The sequence below is a fragment of the Musca domestica genome, unplaced genomic scaffold (assembly GCF_030504385.1).
Source record: "Musca domestica strain aabys unplaced genomic scaffold, Musca_domestica.polishedcontigs.V.1.1 121, whole genome shotgun sequence".
NCBI classification, from domain to species: domain Eukaryota; kingdom Metazoa; phylum Arthropoda; class Insecta; order Diptera; family Muscidae; genus Musca; species Musca domestica.
The window spans coordinates 330,318-349,292 of NW_026712156.1; the positions used below are offsets into that span (position 1 = coordinate 330,318).

At 31.0% G+C, this 18,975-nt stretch overlaps 1 protein-coding gene across 2 annotated transcripts in view; it reads left to right on the top strand.

Moving 5' to 3' along the window:
- Positions 1–18,975, top strand: part of LOC101900124 (discoidin domain-containing receptor 2) — a 140,308-nt gene that overhangs the window by 118,115 nt on the left and 3,218 nt on the right. For both annotated transcript variants that reach the window (XM_059118340.1, XM_059118341.1), the window contains exons 8-10: positions 2,021–2,228; positions 14,304–14,477; positions 17,877–18,109. In XM_059118340.1, coding sequence (XP_058974323.1) covers positions 2,021–2,228; positions 14,304–14,477; positions 17,877–18,109 — 615 coding nt within the window. The remainder of the gene's footprint in view (positions 1–2,020; positions 2,229–14,303; positions 14,478–17,876; positions 18,110–18,975) is intronic.

Here is an 18,975-nt window from a genome sequence, read left to right on the forward strand (position 1 = left end):
GGGGGAGGTACCAGAAGGAGTGATCCTATATCTACCATCTTCGCACTAGATCTTGTGTTGGTAGAAATATTGAGATATTCCGACATTGAGATGAAGAGAATCGGATGCTTATTTCCTATTATATGAGAGTCTTAATTATTCAGAAATTAGACCGTTTGTGGGGGAGGTACCAGAAGGATTGGTCCGTTCTATATATTCTTCATATCAGGTGTTGTGTTGGTAAAAATATAGGGATTCGTAAAATTTGAAGAGATTCGGATGCTAATTTCCCATTTTTTGGGAATTGCAACTATTAAAAATGTTGACCCCTTTATGGGGGAAGTACCAGAAGAAGTTTGTCGATACATTCCATCTTCTCAAAGGATGTCTTGAAGACAATCCAAATCTTATTTAGAATTTTTATAAGGATTTTAATTATTCAAAATTCCGACCTTTTGTAGGGGAGGTATGAAGATGTGGGCCCACATTGTCCACTTTCGCACTTGATCTAGAGCTCATTAAAATATTAGGATTTACAAAAATTTCACGGAATTGGATGATTTTTTTCTTTCCATGAGGTAAATTATTTTCAGTGGAAATTTTTAGGGGAGGTTACCAGAAGGTGTGGACCGATGTTGCCAATCTCTGAACTCGATCTAGGTGTGATAATTATATTACGGTGTACTAAGTTTGGAGTAAATTGGATACTCCCTTCGAGAGCTATTGTGGCGAACATCCAACCAGATAGCCAATAGACGGACGGACGGACAGCTTTAAATCGACTCCAAGTGTCCTGAAACGGATTTGGTCCAAAGAGACATATTGGCCGTATATTTACCCCCTGTAGACATATGGCTGAGGGTATAAAAATATGTATTTGTTTAAATCCTTGAAGAAATATTTTTAAAAAATCCACATTTGTTGATCCTTGAAAAATACCTTTTAAGAAAAAACCCCCAGATTTTTGGTCTTTGAAACAAGAATATATTTTTTTAAGAGTCCCGCTTCGTCCGGCCTTGGAAAAATGTTTTTTTTTAAATACCCTTTTTTGGTCCTTGAAACCAAAAAAATATTTTATAAAGAAGCATTTTTTTGGTCCTTGAAAAAAATATAAAAAAAAAATCTCCGTTTATTGGTCCCTGAAAACTGTTGTTCTTTAACAAATCATTTTTTTTTTAAATAAACCATTTTCTTGGTCCTTGTAAACGAAAATATATTTTGAGGAAACATTTTGTTTGATCCTTGAAAAAATTTTTTTTAAAAAATTCCTGTTTGTTGGTCCTTGAAAGCTGTTGTTCTTTAACAAAACTTATTTTTCAAATAAACCATTCTAGTCGATCCTTGAAAAACACTTTTTAGGAAAAAAATCCCATGTTATTTAGTCTTTGGATAAAAAAAAAAATAATTTTTAAGTTCTACATTCGGTGGTCCTTGAAATTATTATTTTTTTAAAAAAAAATCCCCTTTTGTTGGTCCTTGAAAACGAAAATATATTTTAAAGAAAACAATTTTTATTTGGCCCTTGAAAAAAAAAATATTTTTTTCTTTAAAACCATTGTTCTGTAATAAAATATATTTTTTTTAAAAATCATTTTTGTTGACCCTTGAAAAAAAATTAAACCCTTCAAGGAAGCAATTATTCTTTAATAAAATCTATTTTTTAAGAAAGCATTTCTGTTGATCCTTGAAAAACTTTTTTATAATAAGTCTATCTTTTTTGTTTTGAAATAAATTATTTTTTTATTTTAAGTCCTACGTCCGCTGGGCCTTAAAATAATGTACGCTTGTTGGTCCTTGAAAGCCGTTGTTATTTAATAAAATATATTTTCCTAAAGAAACTATTTTTTGTTTTTTTATTTTTGAAACTCCTCGTTTTTTAGTCCTTGAAAATTGTTGTTTTTTTTTCAACAAAATATATTTTTTAAAGAAACCTTTTTTTGGTCCTTGAAAATATATTTTTTTGATTACATATCTCATTTTTGGTTTATGGGTTTTATTTTCAAAATTTTATCTAAAATATATTATCTTCCTCTTTTTCCAGGTCTTTGTCCGTGCAAAGGTGTTCTTCAGCATTGGGGGACAACATTTCTCCGGTGAGCCAGTACACTTTTCCTATATGCCCGACACCATAATGGATCATGCACGCGATGTGACCATTAAGCTGCATCATCGGGTGGGCAAATATTTGAAAATTAATTTGTATTTTGCCGTCAAATGGATAATGCTGTCGGAGATATCGTTTATATCAGGTAAGACAATAATGACATTTAGGAATGTTTTTTTAAATGTAAAAATTTTAAGAGGAGTCAAAGAGTTTTATTTTAAAAAAAATATTTTTTTAAAAAAAATAACTATTTAAGGCAAATATTGAAAATTCATTGCTTTTCAGGACTCGGCTTATCCTTTTTAAATATTTTTTTTTTGTTTTTGCATTTGTATCTGCAGGGCCTGTCTAAGATACATCCTTTTTCAAACAATAATCCCAGTCGACTAATTTAATAAATTATCCGACATTTTTCCCAGAATAAAAAAACAAAGACAATTGAATCCTTTTTTATTCGGAAATCCCTTTTGTTGTCCGGTTCAATGTTTTTTTCTCTCTCTCTCTCTCGAAATTTCAATTCACGCAATTGCGTTTTAAAGTTTTTTTTTCCTCCATTGTTTTTGCCGTAAAAACAATGACCCAAAAGAACAAAACTTCAAATTTAAAACAATTGTGAAACCGGGCATGCTGCTCCTCTAAACCACTTAACATCCTTGCAAACAAAAGGAATTTTTAACGCCTATGTTTTTTTCATAAATTCTGTTTTGCGTTATCCTGCCTATGATTTATTATTAATGAGGAAATACCATAATTACGCACATTAAGTGCCAGACTCTGCTTTAAAGGACATTTACAATAAAGCCATTTCGAAAAAAAGGAGTTATTATTCAATTCATTTGTGTTGAAGCCCTTAAGGGAGAGGTAGGGGGAGCGCAGAATGGCCACAAAGGATTTGAGGGGTTGAAAGTGTCAGAAAGTTTTTGTTATGCCAGATTGCGTGTGAATGTGAAAAGCTTTCAAAAGCATTCATTCGGTCTCAAAAATACATAGATAAACAATTAAAGTTTTAAGTATAAAACAGAGAGCGGACAGGGGAAGGACGAACATTAATGGAAAGGGAGTTTAAATCCTTTGTGTTGAACAAAAATTCCGTCCACTTGAAGTCCTCCCCACCCCCATTGAAATATTTGTGGTTTTGAGGGAAAGATATGTTGGCCATAAAAGAAATTCCTAGCCATGCTTTTTTGTTTGTTCCACCATCTTCTTCTTCTTCTTCTCCTTAAGTAAGTAATTAAAGCCGTTTATTTTGAAAATATCTTGCACAGTTATGCCCGTTTAAATTTTTCAAAACATTCCTCGACATTCTCCCCCAGGCCAAGTGAGGCGTATCAGCTTTTCAGTTGTGAATTTATTGTGGGGTAATAGAAATCAATAGTAGATAATGCAATAATTTCAGGGCTGTCAGAGATGGGTGGGTGGTATTAAATTTCTAAAGCACCAGAATTGAAAATTAAATCAAAAATAGAATTTAAAAATTTTACCCAACAATTGACAATTTTATACATTTTTGACATATTTTATAGACTTAAGTCTCGTTTTTCCTTTGTTCCTAAAGATTTAAAATTATTTTTGACCCAAAATCTGCCAAAAAATTGGTTTACGACGTTTTTGACAATTTGTAAAAAACGTCAAAAATTTAAAATCTTGCTAGTTCTCATTATTCTGAAGTCTATTTAGCTCAAAATCTGTCTCAAAAAAGGTTTACGACATTTTTGACAAAATGTAAAAAAAAGTCAAAAATACGAAATTCAGCTATTTTTGTTGATTTTAAGGTCTATTTTGCTCGAGAGCATTTAAAAGGTTTACGACATTTTTGACAAAATGTAAAAAACTTAAAAAACATGAAATTCAGCTATTTTGATTGATTTAAAGGCCTATTCTGCTCGAAAACAAGCATTAAAAAGGTTTACGACGTTTTTGACAAAATGTAAAAAACGTCAAAAACTTTAAATTCAGCTATTTCTCTTGATTTTAAGGCAAATTTTTCTCGAAATCGGACATAAAAAAGGTTTACGACGTTTTTGACAAATTGTAGAAAACGTCAGAAATATAAAAAATTGTGATTTTGGGTACAATTGACTTTTAATTTTTAAACTTCTCAGTATTTTCAATGTTTTTGACACATTTTATACATTATTAAATGGCGTGAAATCCCATATTTCCATTGTTTTTCAGGATTTAAGCGTTTATTTGACTCAAATATGTCACCAAACAAGTTTACGACAGTTTTTGACAATTTGTAAAAAACGTCAAAAACATGAAATTCGGCTATTTTGGATGCTTTTATGGTCTATTCTGCTCGAAATCAGTTGTAAAAAAGGTTTACGACGTTTTTGACAAATTGTAAAAAAACGTCAAAAATGTAAAATATGCGATTTTGTTTACAATTTCCTTCTAATCTTTCAACTTTACAATATTCAAATAAATTTCCTACGTTTTTGACAAATGTTCTACACAGTAAAATTGTCTAAAATTCCATATTTGCATTGTTCTTCAGGATTTAAGCCTTTATTTGACTCAAATATGTCACCAAACAGGTTTATGATATTTTTGACAATTTGTGAAAAACGTCAAAAACATGAAACATGTGTATTTTGGATGATGCCAAGGTCTATTTTTTCGAAATCAGTCATAAAAAAGGTTTACGACGTTTTTGACAAATTGTAAAAAACGTCATTTTTCCTACATTTTTTGCACATTTTATACATCTTTAAATTATCTGAAAGCCTGTTTTCCATTGTTTTTAAGGATTTAAGCCTTTATTTAATTCAAAATTTGTCACAAAATAGGTTTACGACGTTTTTGACAATTTGTACAAAATTCCAAAAACAATAAATTCTTCTATTTTGATTGATTTTGGAGTCTATTATGCTCGAAATCTGGATTAATACGTAAACCTGTATTAATCCAGATTTCGAGCAACATTTCGACATTTTTGACAACTTGTACAAAATGTCAAAAACATAAAATTCGATTATTTTGAATGATTTTAGAATCTATTTTGCTCGAAATTCGGCGTAATACAGGTATACGACATATTTGATAATTTGTAAAAATGTCTAAAACATACAATTTTACTATTTTAGATGAAATTTTGTAACCAAACCCTGAAAAAGATTATTTTTTACAACATTTTGACGTTTTTGACAATTTTTATACATTGTATACTAGACGGAATTTTTAAAAATTCATATATCTGAAAGATTTTCGTTGTTATTTTGCTAAAAATCTAGCCAGAAAATAGTTTACGACATTTTTGACAATTTTGTATAAAACGTTAAAAACACAAAATTCCACTTTTTTCAACCATATTTATAGCGAAACTTTACAATATGGAATGCTAACATCATTTTTATGACCTTTTAGACACCATGTATAAAATGTATAATACTAAAAAATTATTTACAAACATACATTTTTACAAAATTTTGACATTTTTGACACGATTTATACTAAGTAGAATTTTTTGTAATTTCAAAATGTAATTCATACTAACGATTTTTGTACTTATTTTCCTCAACATTCGAGTTAAAAATGGTTTACGACGTTTTTGACAATCTTGTATAAAACGTCAAAAACATGAAATTCGACCATTTTAAGTCATGTCCACACTTAAACTATTCAGTTTAGAGCCTATTTACTCAAAATATGAGTTTAAAATGGTTTGCGACGTTTTTGACAATTTTGTATAAAATGTCAAAATCTTGAAATTTGAGCATTTTCAGTCATGTTTATACCTAAACTGTTCAATACATAGTGCCTATGTACTCAAATTTGAGTTTAAAATGGTTTACGACGTTTTTGACAATTTTGTATAAAACGTCAAAAACATGAAATTCGAAGATTTTAAGTCATGTACATTCTAAACTATTCGGTTTAAAGCCTATTTACTCAAATTATGAGTTTAAAATGGTTTACGACGTTTTTGACAATGTTGTATAAAACGTCAAAATCTTGAAATTTGAGCATTTTAAGTCATGTTTATACCAAAATATTCAATTTAGTGCCTATATACTCAAAACGTGAGTTTAAAATGGTTTACGACGTTTTTGACAATTTTGTATAAAACGTTAGAAACATGAAATTCTAACATTTTAAGTTATTTTTATACCTCAACTATTGAATTTAGTGTCTATTTACTCAAAATATGAATTTTACATGGTTTACGACAATTTTGTATAAAACGTCAAAACAACAAATTCGAACATTTTAAGTCATTTCCATTCTTAAACTATTCAGTTTTGAGTCTATTTACTCAGATGAGAGTTTTAAATGGTTTACGACGTTTTTGACAATTTTGTATAAAACGTCAAAATCTTGAAATTTGTGCATTTTAAGTCATGTTTATACCTAAAATTTTCAATTGTGTGCCTATTTACTCAGACTATGAGTTTAAAATAGTTTACGACGTTTTTGACAATTTTGTGTAAAACGTAAAAAAATTGAAATTTGAGCATTTTAAGTCATTTCCATACCTAAACTATTCAGTTTTGGGCCTATTTACTCAGATATGAGTTATAAATGGTTTACGACGTTTTTGACAATTTTGTATAAAACGTCAAAAATATGAAATTCGAACATTTTAAGTCATTTCCGTTCCTAAACTATTCAGTTTTGAGCCTATTTACTCAAATATGAGTTTAAAATGGTTTACGACGTTTTTGATAATATTGTATAAAACGTCAAAAAATATTTGAGCATTTTAAGACATGTCGATACATAAAATATTCAATTTAGTGCCTATTTACTCAAAGTATGAGTTTAAAATTGTTTTTGACGTTTTTGACAATTTTGTATAAAACGTCAAAAACATGAAATTTGAGCATTTTAAGTCATTTCCATACCTAAATTATTCAGTTTTGGGCCTATTTACTCAGATATGAGTTTTAAATGGTTTACGACGTTTTTGACAATTATGTATAAAACGTCAAAAACATGCAATTCGAAGATTTTAAGTCATGTCCATTCCTAAACTATTCGGTTTAGACCCTATTTACTCAAATTATGAGTTTAAAATGGTTTACGACGTTTTTGACAATTTTGTATAAAACGTCAAAAAACATAAATTCCAACATTTTAAGTCATGTCCACACTTAATCTATTCATTTTAGAGCCTATTTACTCAAAATGTGAGTTTAAAATGGTTTACGACGTTTTTGACAATTTTGTATAAAACGTCAAAAACTTAAAATTCGAAGATTTGAAGTCATGTCCATACCTAAACTTTTCAATTCACGGTGATAAAATAAAATTTTCAACGTTTTTGACATCATGTATAAAACGTATAAAATTGTAAAAAATTTCAAAACTCCAAATTTTGAAAACATTTTGTTGCCCAACTCTATCCCAACTCTATAGCAAAGCTACTTGGTATATACAATTTCCCATCTCTGGATAATTCAGCTGTGAGAGAGGGAGAGAGAGGGAGAGGAAATATGTAATAGGTCTCCGGATCCTCTAGATCACCACCAGATGCTGATTTCTTCACTTTCCAAAACCCTTCTTCTTACCCTAGGTTTGTGCTACTTCGATTGCATTTTTTTCATTTTCCATCCCTGGCTCTTCTTCCGACATAGAGGGTTGTAATGCATTATGAGCTCCTTCCCCTCATTTTACCCCCACAAAATGGCCATAAAAAGGTATTTCCCATTGTTCCAAACCTCATCATCTTCTTCATCATGCTTATAATGTTCAAATTTCAATATCTATTGAAATCCGTTCCGAAACATTGGCCAGAATATTGTCTTGGCATTTAGTTTTTATTTCTCTCCACCGATTGCAAGGCCGGGCTGGTGGGGGAAGTGGTGAACTTAGATTTCAATTTCATCGAAAAATTATGCAGTGCCATATAATAAAAACGTTTACGTTTACCGGTTGGACAGTTTTATTGACTTCTCTGTCTCTGGACTAATAGCACGCGACCATGAGCATCGTCCCACTTATTTCTTGGAAGAGTAACATAAACCTCATCATCAGCAGCAGCAGCATCGGTATTATCATCATCTTTGTTTTCGTTGTCCTTACAGGCACTATCAGCATGAACTCAAAATCGTGATGTCTCTCAGTGTCTGTATGTATGTGTGTGTGGGTCTCAAAAGGCCTTTGCCAGCACCACTAACCCTCTCCTCTCCTCCCTAACCCCACAACAACTACCAATCGATTCAATTGTCCATTCATCTGAACTACGTTTCGTTTCGTCTCATCTGATTTCATTCATTTGATAGCTGCTGAATCGTTTGCATTGTGTGTGTGTGTGTGCGGGATTTTTTGCATTTGAATTGTGTCCTTTTGTGTGAAGCATTCCAAATGTCACTGGCCATTGTTGATAATCGAACAACAGGCAGCAGCAGCAGGCTGGCTGGCAGGCAGCCGGGCAACAATAAAATAAACGAATCGAAATCGAAATGCATGAAATCTCGGGCGTAAAGCAACTGTCTTCTGGGAGAAAGGGAGGTTAAGGGAAAAGTATTAACCCAGCATTTCTGCTGGGCCATATCCCATGATAAAGCTACCCGCTGCTGCCGATGATGGTGATGACGACAACGTTTCAAATGCATTCGATTTCAGTTACAAAAGATGAATGACGACAATGGACGTTGCCTTTGTGCAAGAATGTTTTTTTCAAGATTTCCAGCTCTTTGTATGGGCGGAGGGGTGGACGAGTGGCCGGGGAGGGGTGTGCTGTTTGTGGGTACTGCTGGTCCTGGCATTGTATGCAAAAATGCATTTTCAAGTGTTTGACACTTGAAAGTGAAATGAAGCTGAAAATGATTTTCCTATCATTCCGCACATCTCCCGCCCTTCTTTACACAAAATCTAGATTTCTTTAAAAGTTTCGATTTTTCTTCGGCGTTCGGTTTTTTCTTCTTCTTCTCTTTCTCTCTTCATGCTGTCAATCATTTAGATCAATGCTTTTTTCACATTTCTTTTCCCCCATAGAAATCAAAAAGTGCAGAGGCCAAAAAGAAGTGATGGGAAAAAATTAATGCAAATTTAATCGTTAAAATAAATAAAAAAAATAGAAATAAATGAAAAAAAAAATTAAATAAAAAGAAAAGCGTCTAACTTTGATAGACCGGACAAAAATAAATACTTCTTTGCAAATGGCGTCTAAAATTTTCAAAAAGTTTCTGAAAAAAAATGGAAGTTAAAAAAGAACACCCTGAAAAATGGCGTCAAACGTTATAAACTGGGAATATGGATATCGAACACAAAAAACGTCTGAATTAAATAAGTTGTCAAAATGCGTCCAAAAATTTCAAAAAGTTTCTGGAAAAAATGGCAGTTAAAAAGGGACACCCTAGAAAGTGGCGCCCAACGTTATAAACTGGGAACATAGAGATCGAACACAAAAACGTCTGAATGAAATAAGTTGTAAAAATACATCCAAAATTGTCAAAAAAAAAATTCTGGAAAAAAATGGAGATAAAAAGGGACACCCTAGAAAGTGGCGCCCAACGTTATAAACTGGGAACCAAGCCGTCTCAATTAAATAAATCGTAAAATGAATGGAATTTAACTTAAAAAAATTAATGCAAATTTAATCGTTGAAATGAATGAAAAAAATAGAAATAAAAAAGAAAAAAGCGTCTAAATTTAACAGACCGGCCAAACAATAAGTTCTCCCTAGCAAATGGCATCCAAAATTTTCAAAAAATTTCTGAAAAAAAAATGGAAGTTAAAAAGGGAACATAGAGATAGAATACAAAAATGTATGAATTAAAAAAGTTATAAAAATACGTCCAAAATTTTCAACAAGTTTCGGAAAAAAAATTAAGTTAAAAAAATGAACACCCTAGAAAGTGGCGCCCAATGTTATAAACTGGGAACATAGAGATCGAACACACAAAAACGTCTCAATTTAATAAGTCGTAAAATGAATGGACTTAAACCTCAAAAGTATTTACCTTTAGAGTAGTCCTCCTAAGCAAATGGCGCCCAACGTAGAAAACGAAAAACATAGAGATCGACCTTTAAAGTGATGGACCAAGTAAAAAATCCTTCCTCGACCTATGGCGCCCAACGCTTTCAATATTTTTAAAACATATTATGATCTACTATTTTTATTAACATTTCTAACATATTCTGAAGAAAGTTCACCACAGCATGTAAAGAACGAATGGTCAAAGGTGCCACCCTTTGAAAAAATGTCCTTAAGACAAATGGCGCCCAACGTGGTTATTTTAAATTTAAAGATCGAACCCAAAAAAAAAAAAACTTCTAAATTTAATGAGTCAAAAATGAAAAGTGTTAATCGTCTAAGAGACTTTGAGAATGTTTTTTCAAAATAGTAAACGTTAAATACGAAAAATATAGATATAATATAGATATAAAAATAAATCAAAGCCAATTTTCCCCTGCATATGGCGCCCAACGCCCCGGAAAGAGTGTGAAAATAGTAAGGATCCAAAAGTGGCCTTAGGTAACCAGAGAAATTTATTATTTGTACAAATGGCGCCCAACGTTTTCCCAACAATTGATCTTCTTATGCATATGGCGCCCAACACTTTCAGAACCATTAGAAGATATCAAATCCTAAAAAGAATTTCAAAGTAGTTAGAATCTTAAAGTGGCCTTAGGTAACCAAAGAAAATTATTATTTTTTTGCAAATGGCGCCCAACGTTTTCCCAACAATTGATCTTCCAATGCATATGGCGCCCAACACTTTTAGAACCATTAAAAGATTTCAAATCCGGCAAAAGAATTTAAAATAGTTAAAATCTAAAAGTGGCCTTAGGTAACCAGTGAAAATTATTCGTATTGATAAATGGCGCCCAACGTTTTCCCAAAAATTGACCTTAGGTAAGAGTAGAAAATTATTCTCTATGACAAATGGCGCCCAACGTTTTCAGTATAATTAGAAACCATTTATAAATATTAAATCCTTACAAGTGTTCAAAAATAGTTAGAACTTAAACGTGAATTTAGGTAACTAGAGAAAATTATTCGTTGTGACAAATGGCGCCCAACGTTTTCCTAACAACTAATCTTCCTTTGCATATGGTGCCCAACGTTTTCTGTATAATTAGAAACAATTAATAACTATTGAATCCTGAAACGGGTTTGAACATAGTTAACAACTAAAAGTCACCTCAGGTACTCAATGAAAATTATTCCTTTTGGCAAATGGCGCCCAACGGTTTCCTAACAATCAAAGTATTCACAACATTTAAATTTTTTTGCCTAGAATATTGTAAAAAGCGTTCAATTTTACAATCTGGTAACAGCTAAACAACAAAAAATATAAAAAAAAACTATTTATTTTTATTTTCCAAGATTTTCGATAGAAGGGCAAAATTCCCCCATTTCCACACTTTTGGAAAAGTTCGTATTAATTATACGTGGAATCCTTACATTTTAGCTCTATAGAGTATTGGGCAATATTGTAGATACAAATACGAGGATTATTTTGGTGGAAATGCTTAACCCTCATGTGAGTCAACATGGGGGTCTTTTTGGTCCTTTTTTCAAAAGAGGGAACAAATTCCTCCATTTCCTCACTTTTGGGAATTTTCGTATTAATAACTCGTGGAATCCTTACATTTTAGTTCAATAGTGTCTTGGGCAATTTTGTAGATACAAATACGTGGATTATTTTGATGGAAATTCTTAACCCTCATGTGAGTCAACAAGGGGGTCTTTTTGGTCCTTTTTTTCAAAATATGCATGAAATCTCCCTTTAAATGTGATCGTAGCCCATCAAAAAATTCTACAAATGTTTTTTTTTTTTTCCATAAGATTTTACTGTAGGTCCTAGAAAACATCAAATGTCTATAGTCAGAAATTCTTAAATATGAAAACCACATTTTAGTGTTAGAGTCGTACTTTATGCGACGTTTATGTTGAATTCTCCTACAAAACATGTTTGTAGACGAATGACGTCAAAGACAAAAATATTGAAAATTTCGCTATAAGTCACCACAGAACAAAAATCTCTATTTTTACTTTATATCAAAAAAAAAAAAAAAAAAAAAAAATGCAAAATTGTTCCCAAAACAAAAAAAAAACTCGAAAATATTTCCCATATATTTTGATGAATTTTTCTTGCGCCTTTTTTCGGATTTGACCCTTGAAAGTAACATAAAATTTCATTTTAGGCAAAAAGTGTTAAAAGAAGAAATATTCTCCGCAAAATTTCACTATAAATCTCAGAATAAATCATACATCTAGGTATAATAGTTTTTAAGATATTTGCGTTCGAAATTCATGATCCATAAATTAAAAATATTTGTTTACTTTTTTCTTGTAATCTAACACATTTTCAATCCAAGTCAAAATGTCATTTTTCCCATCATTTTTTGGGCAAAGTACCAAAGGAAGAATTATTTTAGATAAAATTTCATTGTGAGTCTCAGAACAGAAGAAATCTGTGTTTTTAAAATATACCATTAAAAAAATATCATCAATTTTTGTCCATAAAAAACCTTGTTCACTTTTGAAAAATTTAAATTTCACTGTCCAATGGCCCGTGTGGGTTGTGAAAAATTCTAAATTCATTTCATAATGCTCGCTTGTAGATCAATACAAAGAGGTTCGGCCTCTTGAGCCTAAGGCCTTTGCAAGGCCTTTATATAGTTTTGCCGATATTCAAAGGCTCCCCTATAGTTTGAGGTATATTTCGCAACATTTAGGATAGAGCTCTGCAATTTGTTAGAGATCTTTGGACCACATCCAGAATCATTGGTAAGGAAAATGGGTCATATCGGTCCATTTTTTGACAGAGATCTTTGGACCACATCCATGTCATTGATAACGAAAATGGGTCATATCGGTCCACTTTTTTTGGTATAGCCGCCATCTAGAGTAAATGGGAGAATTTCAAACATATTTTACGTTTGGCCATGTTTTCCCATTTAATTTCGCCAAATTCTGACATTTCGGCTATTGAAAAAAAATTGATAGTGCTGATCATCCTCTTCGTACAGCCTTCATATAAATTTACCCCCTGACTTTTTAGTCATTCTGAGGGTCCTGACCATATTTTTCAATTTTGGGACGTTTTAAAATATTTGTGTTGAATTGATTTGGTTTTATACCAGGGAGGTTTTTAAAAAATGGCACATATAAATATTAAATAATTTCCTAAAATTTAAAATAATTTCCGCAAATTGTTTAAATCCTTCCCATTTGAAGACTATGTCACTGAACCATATACTTCCCATGTCCATATGTGTGGATGTGTGATTTTACACATATATCACCTTTCGCCCTGATATATATCACACACCACATCGATCTGCATACATTTTTAATGTAATCCCAACACCTATATCAAAAACAAAACAAAAAAAATAAAGGACATTTGCATCCTGTTGTGTGTGGTTGGAATCACAGCAGGCAATCTGTTGTTCGGAATTACCTTTTGTTGTGACAGCTTTTGTTTGACTTTTCAATTCTTGGCTTACGATTTCATCTCTAAATCATTTTCGTTTTTGACAAAAAAGGAATTTCTATTTTGTTTTGTTGGCATGACAATTAAAAGCCTTTGAGTTGTAGGTATTTTGAAATCCAGAAGACAACAAAAAAAAAAAGGATTTCAGTAACTGAGCTGGCCTTAATTTACTGAGGCAAAGCTAGGCGAAACTAAAAAAGGATAATCGCCCCACAAAAACTAGTTTGATATAATTTTACACATAATATAAAATGTTTAATTTTTTATTTATGTGGGAAGTAAATGAAAAATGAGAGAGGGAAAGAGAGGAAGGGAGAGGGGGAGAGAGGGAGGGAAAGTGTGGAGGAAGGGGTGTTGGGTAGTGAAACTAAAATAGAACCTCAAAGCCTGATTATAAAACAAAAGGGACCAAAGGATTTGAACTGACAGACAGATGTTGCTGTTGTTTTTTTTTTTTTTTTTTGCTCAAATGAAAGGATATAGTTGGATTCCTGGTTACATTGCCCAAAGCCATACTGGAAATAAAAAACTTTACAAAAAATCCCGTTACTCCCTTTTTTCCTCATTTCTTTGATTCTATAATGAAGTTGAGTAAATTATTTGCCATGAAAAAAAAAAATATCCTGCCCGGAAGAAGTCTTAAAATAGAAATTAAAATAAAATAAACTATTTATTTATTCAAGCAAGCATTTGAATTACTGCCACAACTCTCTCTCTCTCTCTCTCTTTGAATCCTTTTTAAATAATTTAAAAATATATAAAAAAAATTTACTAATATTTAATATCTGTATTCTGTTTTCCGTTTTTCTTTTTCTATCCATCTGCAGTACCGGCCGTGGGAAATTTCACCGACGAACAGGAGCAGCGTGGCGCCTTATTGCCACAGGATACCCGTGAATATCCTTTACAAAGTAATGAATATCATCATAATAATAAAAATGGTGGTAAAATGCCAACAACAAATCTTAATGGCGAACGCAACTATAATAATGGACCACAATGTAAGTTTTCGCTGATTATTTGTTGTTTTTTCTTCGTCTTCTTCATCTCCACAGCTATGCTGGGGCATTTTACAGACTTTGATTTCAGTCAGAGCTGGATTTTTGCTGATTGTGTTTTTTTTTTTGTATTTTTGCTTTACATTAACAAAATTGGCATAAGAAAATATAAACAGGAAGGGCTGGGGAATGGAAGAAAATTCAAAATTTAAAAATATTTAAAAAAATCACATATTCGAATATATTTTAGAAAACCACTAAAATATTCCAGCCAGCAAATGTATTTTAAAAAATCCACAATTATGGATACAATTTCAAAAAAAAAATAAATAAATAAAATAAGTAAAATAATAAAAAAGCAGAATTTAAAAATACTTAAAAAAAATCACATATTCGAATATATTTTAGAAAGTCACTAAAAATATTCCAGCCAGCAAATGTATTTTAAAAAATCCAAAATTATGGATACTATTTCAAAAAAAAAAATAAATAAATAAAAATTAATAAAATAAATAAATAAATAAAATAATAAAAATGCAGCTATGTTCGGCCGAAATTTGTATACTCTCCACCATTCGGAAGGAGCCTGAAAATTACAAAAAAATAAAAAAATATCCCAGTTTTGCCTTCTTAATATCCGTCGAAAAATACCGCTCAAATGAAAACCTTCATATGGGTGCTGTACGGAGATTATTTACATAGTTATTTTTTGTTACGATTTCGTAGTAACGATTTCGAACTTTAAATCCGAAATTTGAAACAATTCCGGTGAATAATGTAGCTAAAATCATAAAAATACGGAATATAAGGAGTTACCGATATGTGGGGGCTTTACGAAGACCTGGACCTGCATAGGCAATTTTTTGTCACAGGCTGCCATACCCGTTACGAACTTCGAATACGAAATTTGAAACAACTCCGGTAAATAATGTCGCTAAAACCATAAAAATACAAAAATACCGAATATGGGGAGGTACTGATATATGGCGCCTATACGAAGACCTGGACCTACATAAAAAAATTTCTGTCACAGGCTGTAGTACCGATGGAGAACTTCAAATTCGAAATAACAAACAATTTGAATGACTATTGTACCGAAAAATCGTCAAATCGCCGCTTAAAGGGTTGTATAGAGGATATACGAAGACCTGCACCTGCATAGACAACTTTCCAGCAGAGACTGTAGTTCTCATTACAAACTCTAAGTACGAAATTTCAAACAATTTCGGTGAATATTGTACCTACAAACGTCAAAATACCAAATATAGGGAGGTACTGATATATGGGGTCTATGCGAAGATCTGGACCTGCACAGACAATTTTCTGTCACAGTAGTGTAGTACCTATTAGAAACTACAAATACGAAATTTCAAACAATTTCGGTGAATAGTGACGCTAAAATTATCAAAATACCGAATATTGGGAGGTACCGTTATTGGAGGCTATAAGAAAGCGTGCACCTATGCGGACAATTTTCTGTTTTAGGCTGTGGTATCCATTACAAACTTCAAATACCAAATTTTAAACAATTCCGGTGAATAAAGTCGCTAAAATAATCAAAATATCGAATATCGGGAGGTGCTGTTATATGAGGGCTATGCGAAGGCGTGGACCTACATAACCCATTTTCAATACCAAAAGTTCTGCAGACAAAACATACATTTGAGTAAAATTTTATCAACCTACTTCATTTCGTTCGGAAGCTAGAGTGATTTCCACAGAAGGTCATATGGGCGGACGGACATTTCTAAATCGATATCGAATTTTATGCTGATCAAGAATATATATACTTTGTGGGGTCTAAAAAGTATTTCCGAGGTGCTAAAAACGAAATGACGAACTTAATGTACTCTCCAAGTACAAGGGTATAAAAATACCCCACTATTGGCTTTTTTAAAGGCATTCCTTGTAGTATTCCAAAAAATACTAGATTTTGACTCTTAAAAAAAATAAATAAAAATAAATATTAAAAAATAAAAATATATAAAAAATATTTAATCTTCCTAAAAGTCTGGCCTTAGGAAATTCCATAATTTGTAGTTACAAAAATATTCCGAAAAAATTGTTAAATTTCTAGAAAAAAAAAATAATAAAAAATATCTCTACATTTTTATATTTTTAGAAAAGTCAAATTATTAATTAATGTATGGTGAAGGGAATTAAAGTACCCCACTATTGGCTTTGATCTTCTAAGACATTCCTTTTAATATTCCAAAAAAAAAAATACTAGATTTGGAAAAATAAAAATAAATATTAAAAAATATAAAAAAATATTTAATCTACCTAAAAATCTGGCCTTGGGAAATTTCATAATTTTAGTTACAAAAATTTTCCGAAAAAAAAATGTTAAATTCCTAGAAAAAAAAAAATAAAAAATATCTCTAAATTTTTATATTTTTAGAAAAGTCAAATTAATTAATTAATGCATCGTGAAGGGAATAAAAATACCCCACTATTGGCTTTGATCTTTTAAGGCATTCCTGTTAGTATTCAAAAAAAAAAATTACTAGATTTGGACTCTTAAAAAAATAAAAATAAATATAAAAAAATATTTAATCTACCTAAAAGTCTGGCCTTGGGAAATTTCATAATTTTTAGTTACAAAAATTTTCCGAAAAAAATGTTAAATTCCTAGAAAAAAAAAAAATAAAAAATATCTCTACATTTTTATATTTTTAGAAAAGTCAAATTATTAATTAATGTATGGCGAAGGGAATAAAAATACCCCACTATTAGCTTTGATCTTTTAAGGCATTCCTGTTAGTATTCCAAAAAAAAAAAAAAAATACTGGATTTTGACTCTTTAAAAAAAAAAAAAATAATAAAAATAAATATTAGAAAAATTAAAAAATATAAAAAAAAATATTTAATCTTCCTAAAAGTCTGGCCTTGAAAAATTTCATAATTTTTAGTTACAAAAATGTTCCTAAAAAATTGTTAAATTTCTAAAAAAAATAAATAAAAAATATCTCTAAATTTTTATATTTATTGAAAAATCAAATTAATTTCCCTAAAAGTAAGTATTTATTAAATTATAAAATTTTCTTGGCCTTGGAAAATTTCATGATTTTAAATATAATAATTTCCCCTTTTTTAATTTTTGGAAAAACAAGCTCTCAAATTTTTTATATTTTTACAAAATTCAAATTATACCTATTTATTAAATAACCCATTAATAATTTTCCAAAAAAAAAAAATTGAATTTCTGAAAATAAGGCCCTCTAAAAATTAATTTTAAAGAAGTTCATTTAATCTCCCCAAAAGTCTGCAAAATGTCCATTTGACTTATCACATATTTTTTGTCTGCACTATTATTCACTTCATTAATTTCTGGCGAAATATTAAATTTAATTTTTTTCTCATCTTTTTTTTTTTTTCTTTCTCCCTATCATCTCTTTGCAGTAATCGCCCCCAAACCCATCGATCAGGAACCCTCCGATGAGAATTTTATTGGCGTTGTTATTGTCGTCTTAACTACCATCATTATACTGCTGGTGGCTATCATATTATTTATTGTCTCCCGGACGAAGAGGGCACGTGGTAGCAATGTTTTGGATGCATTCCAATATAGTTTTAATCCGAATACATTGGGTGGCAATGTTGATAAGCATCGACCAAATGGCACAGGAATTAAAGTAAGTATCATCAGCAAGAAAACACTCACACACACACACACACACAAATGAAAAATTGCTGGAGTCAGAAAGGGCGTTCATGGGGGGTTAGAGGTCGCCAACTAATAGCAGAATAACATAACAATCCAAACAAATAATAATAAGACGCAAATGGTAATAAAAAACAGATTTTTCTCTTTTTGGTCTGTTGGCTTTTGCAAGAAAAGAAAAAAAAAGGATTTTTTTGGGAAAAAGTCTGCCATGAATGTCAGACGTTCGGTCTGGTTGTGGATAAGGAACTAATATGCAGTTGCTTTTCCAAAAAATTTTTTTTTCCTAATTTTTTGTTTTTTTTTTTCTTTCTTTCTTTTTGGCTATGGAACTTGTCTGGCACTTTGTTGTTGCTTGTTTTTTTTTTTTTGAGAATTTGTCCACTTTGAAGGTTAAAAGTAACAAAAATTAAGTACTTAATTGTTGCAAAGTTTGGCGTTGTCGGCAAAAAGGATATTCGAATGATTAGTGGAAGTTTTTAAAACAACAACTAATGTTTGGCGCTGATATGAAAATGTAAATTTATTTTGGAACGGAAATAAAAGAACTGTAAATTGTCAGTATAAAGATTGGGTTCCTTGGGGAGTGAAAAAAAGTTTTTAAGAAGCACACAATTGTTGTCCTGATAGTTCTTCAAAAATATGTTTTAGAAGTCTATGAATGTGTCATAATAGTCCCAGAAATATATCCTTTAAATAGTGTTTTCATACCCTACAACAATATGTGTTATAACTTCGATTGGACCAACAGATTTGTAACCCCTCGGAATATATTGGTCCCAGACCCACGATGTAATATATGGATCTATCTCGCCGAGCTGAGTCGATCTAAGCATG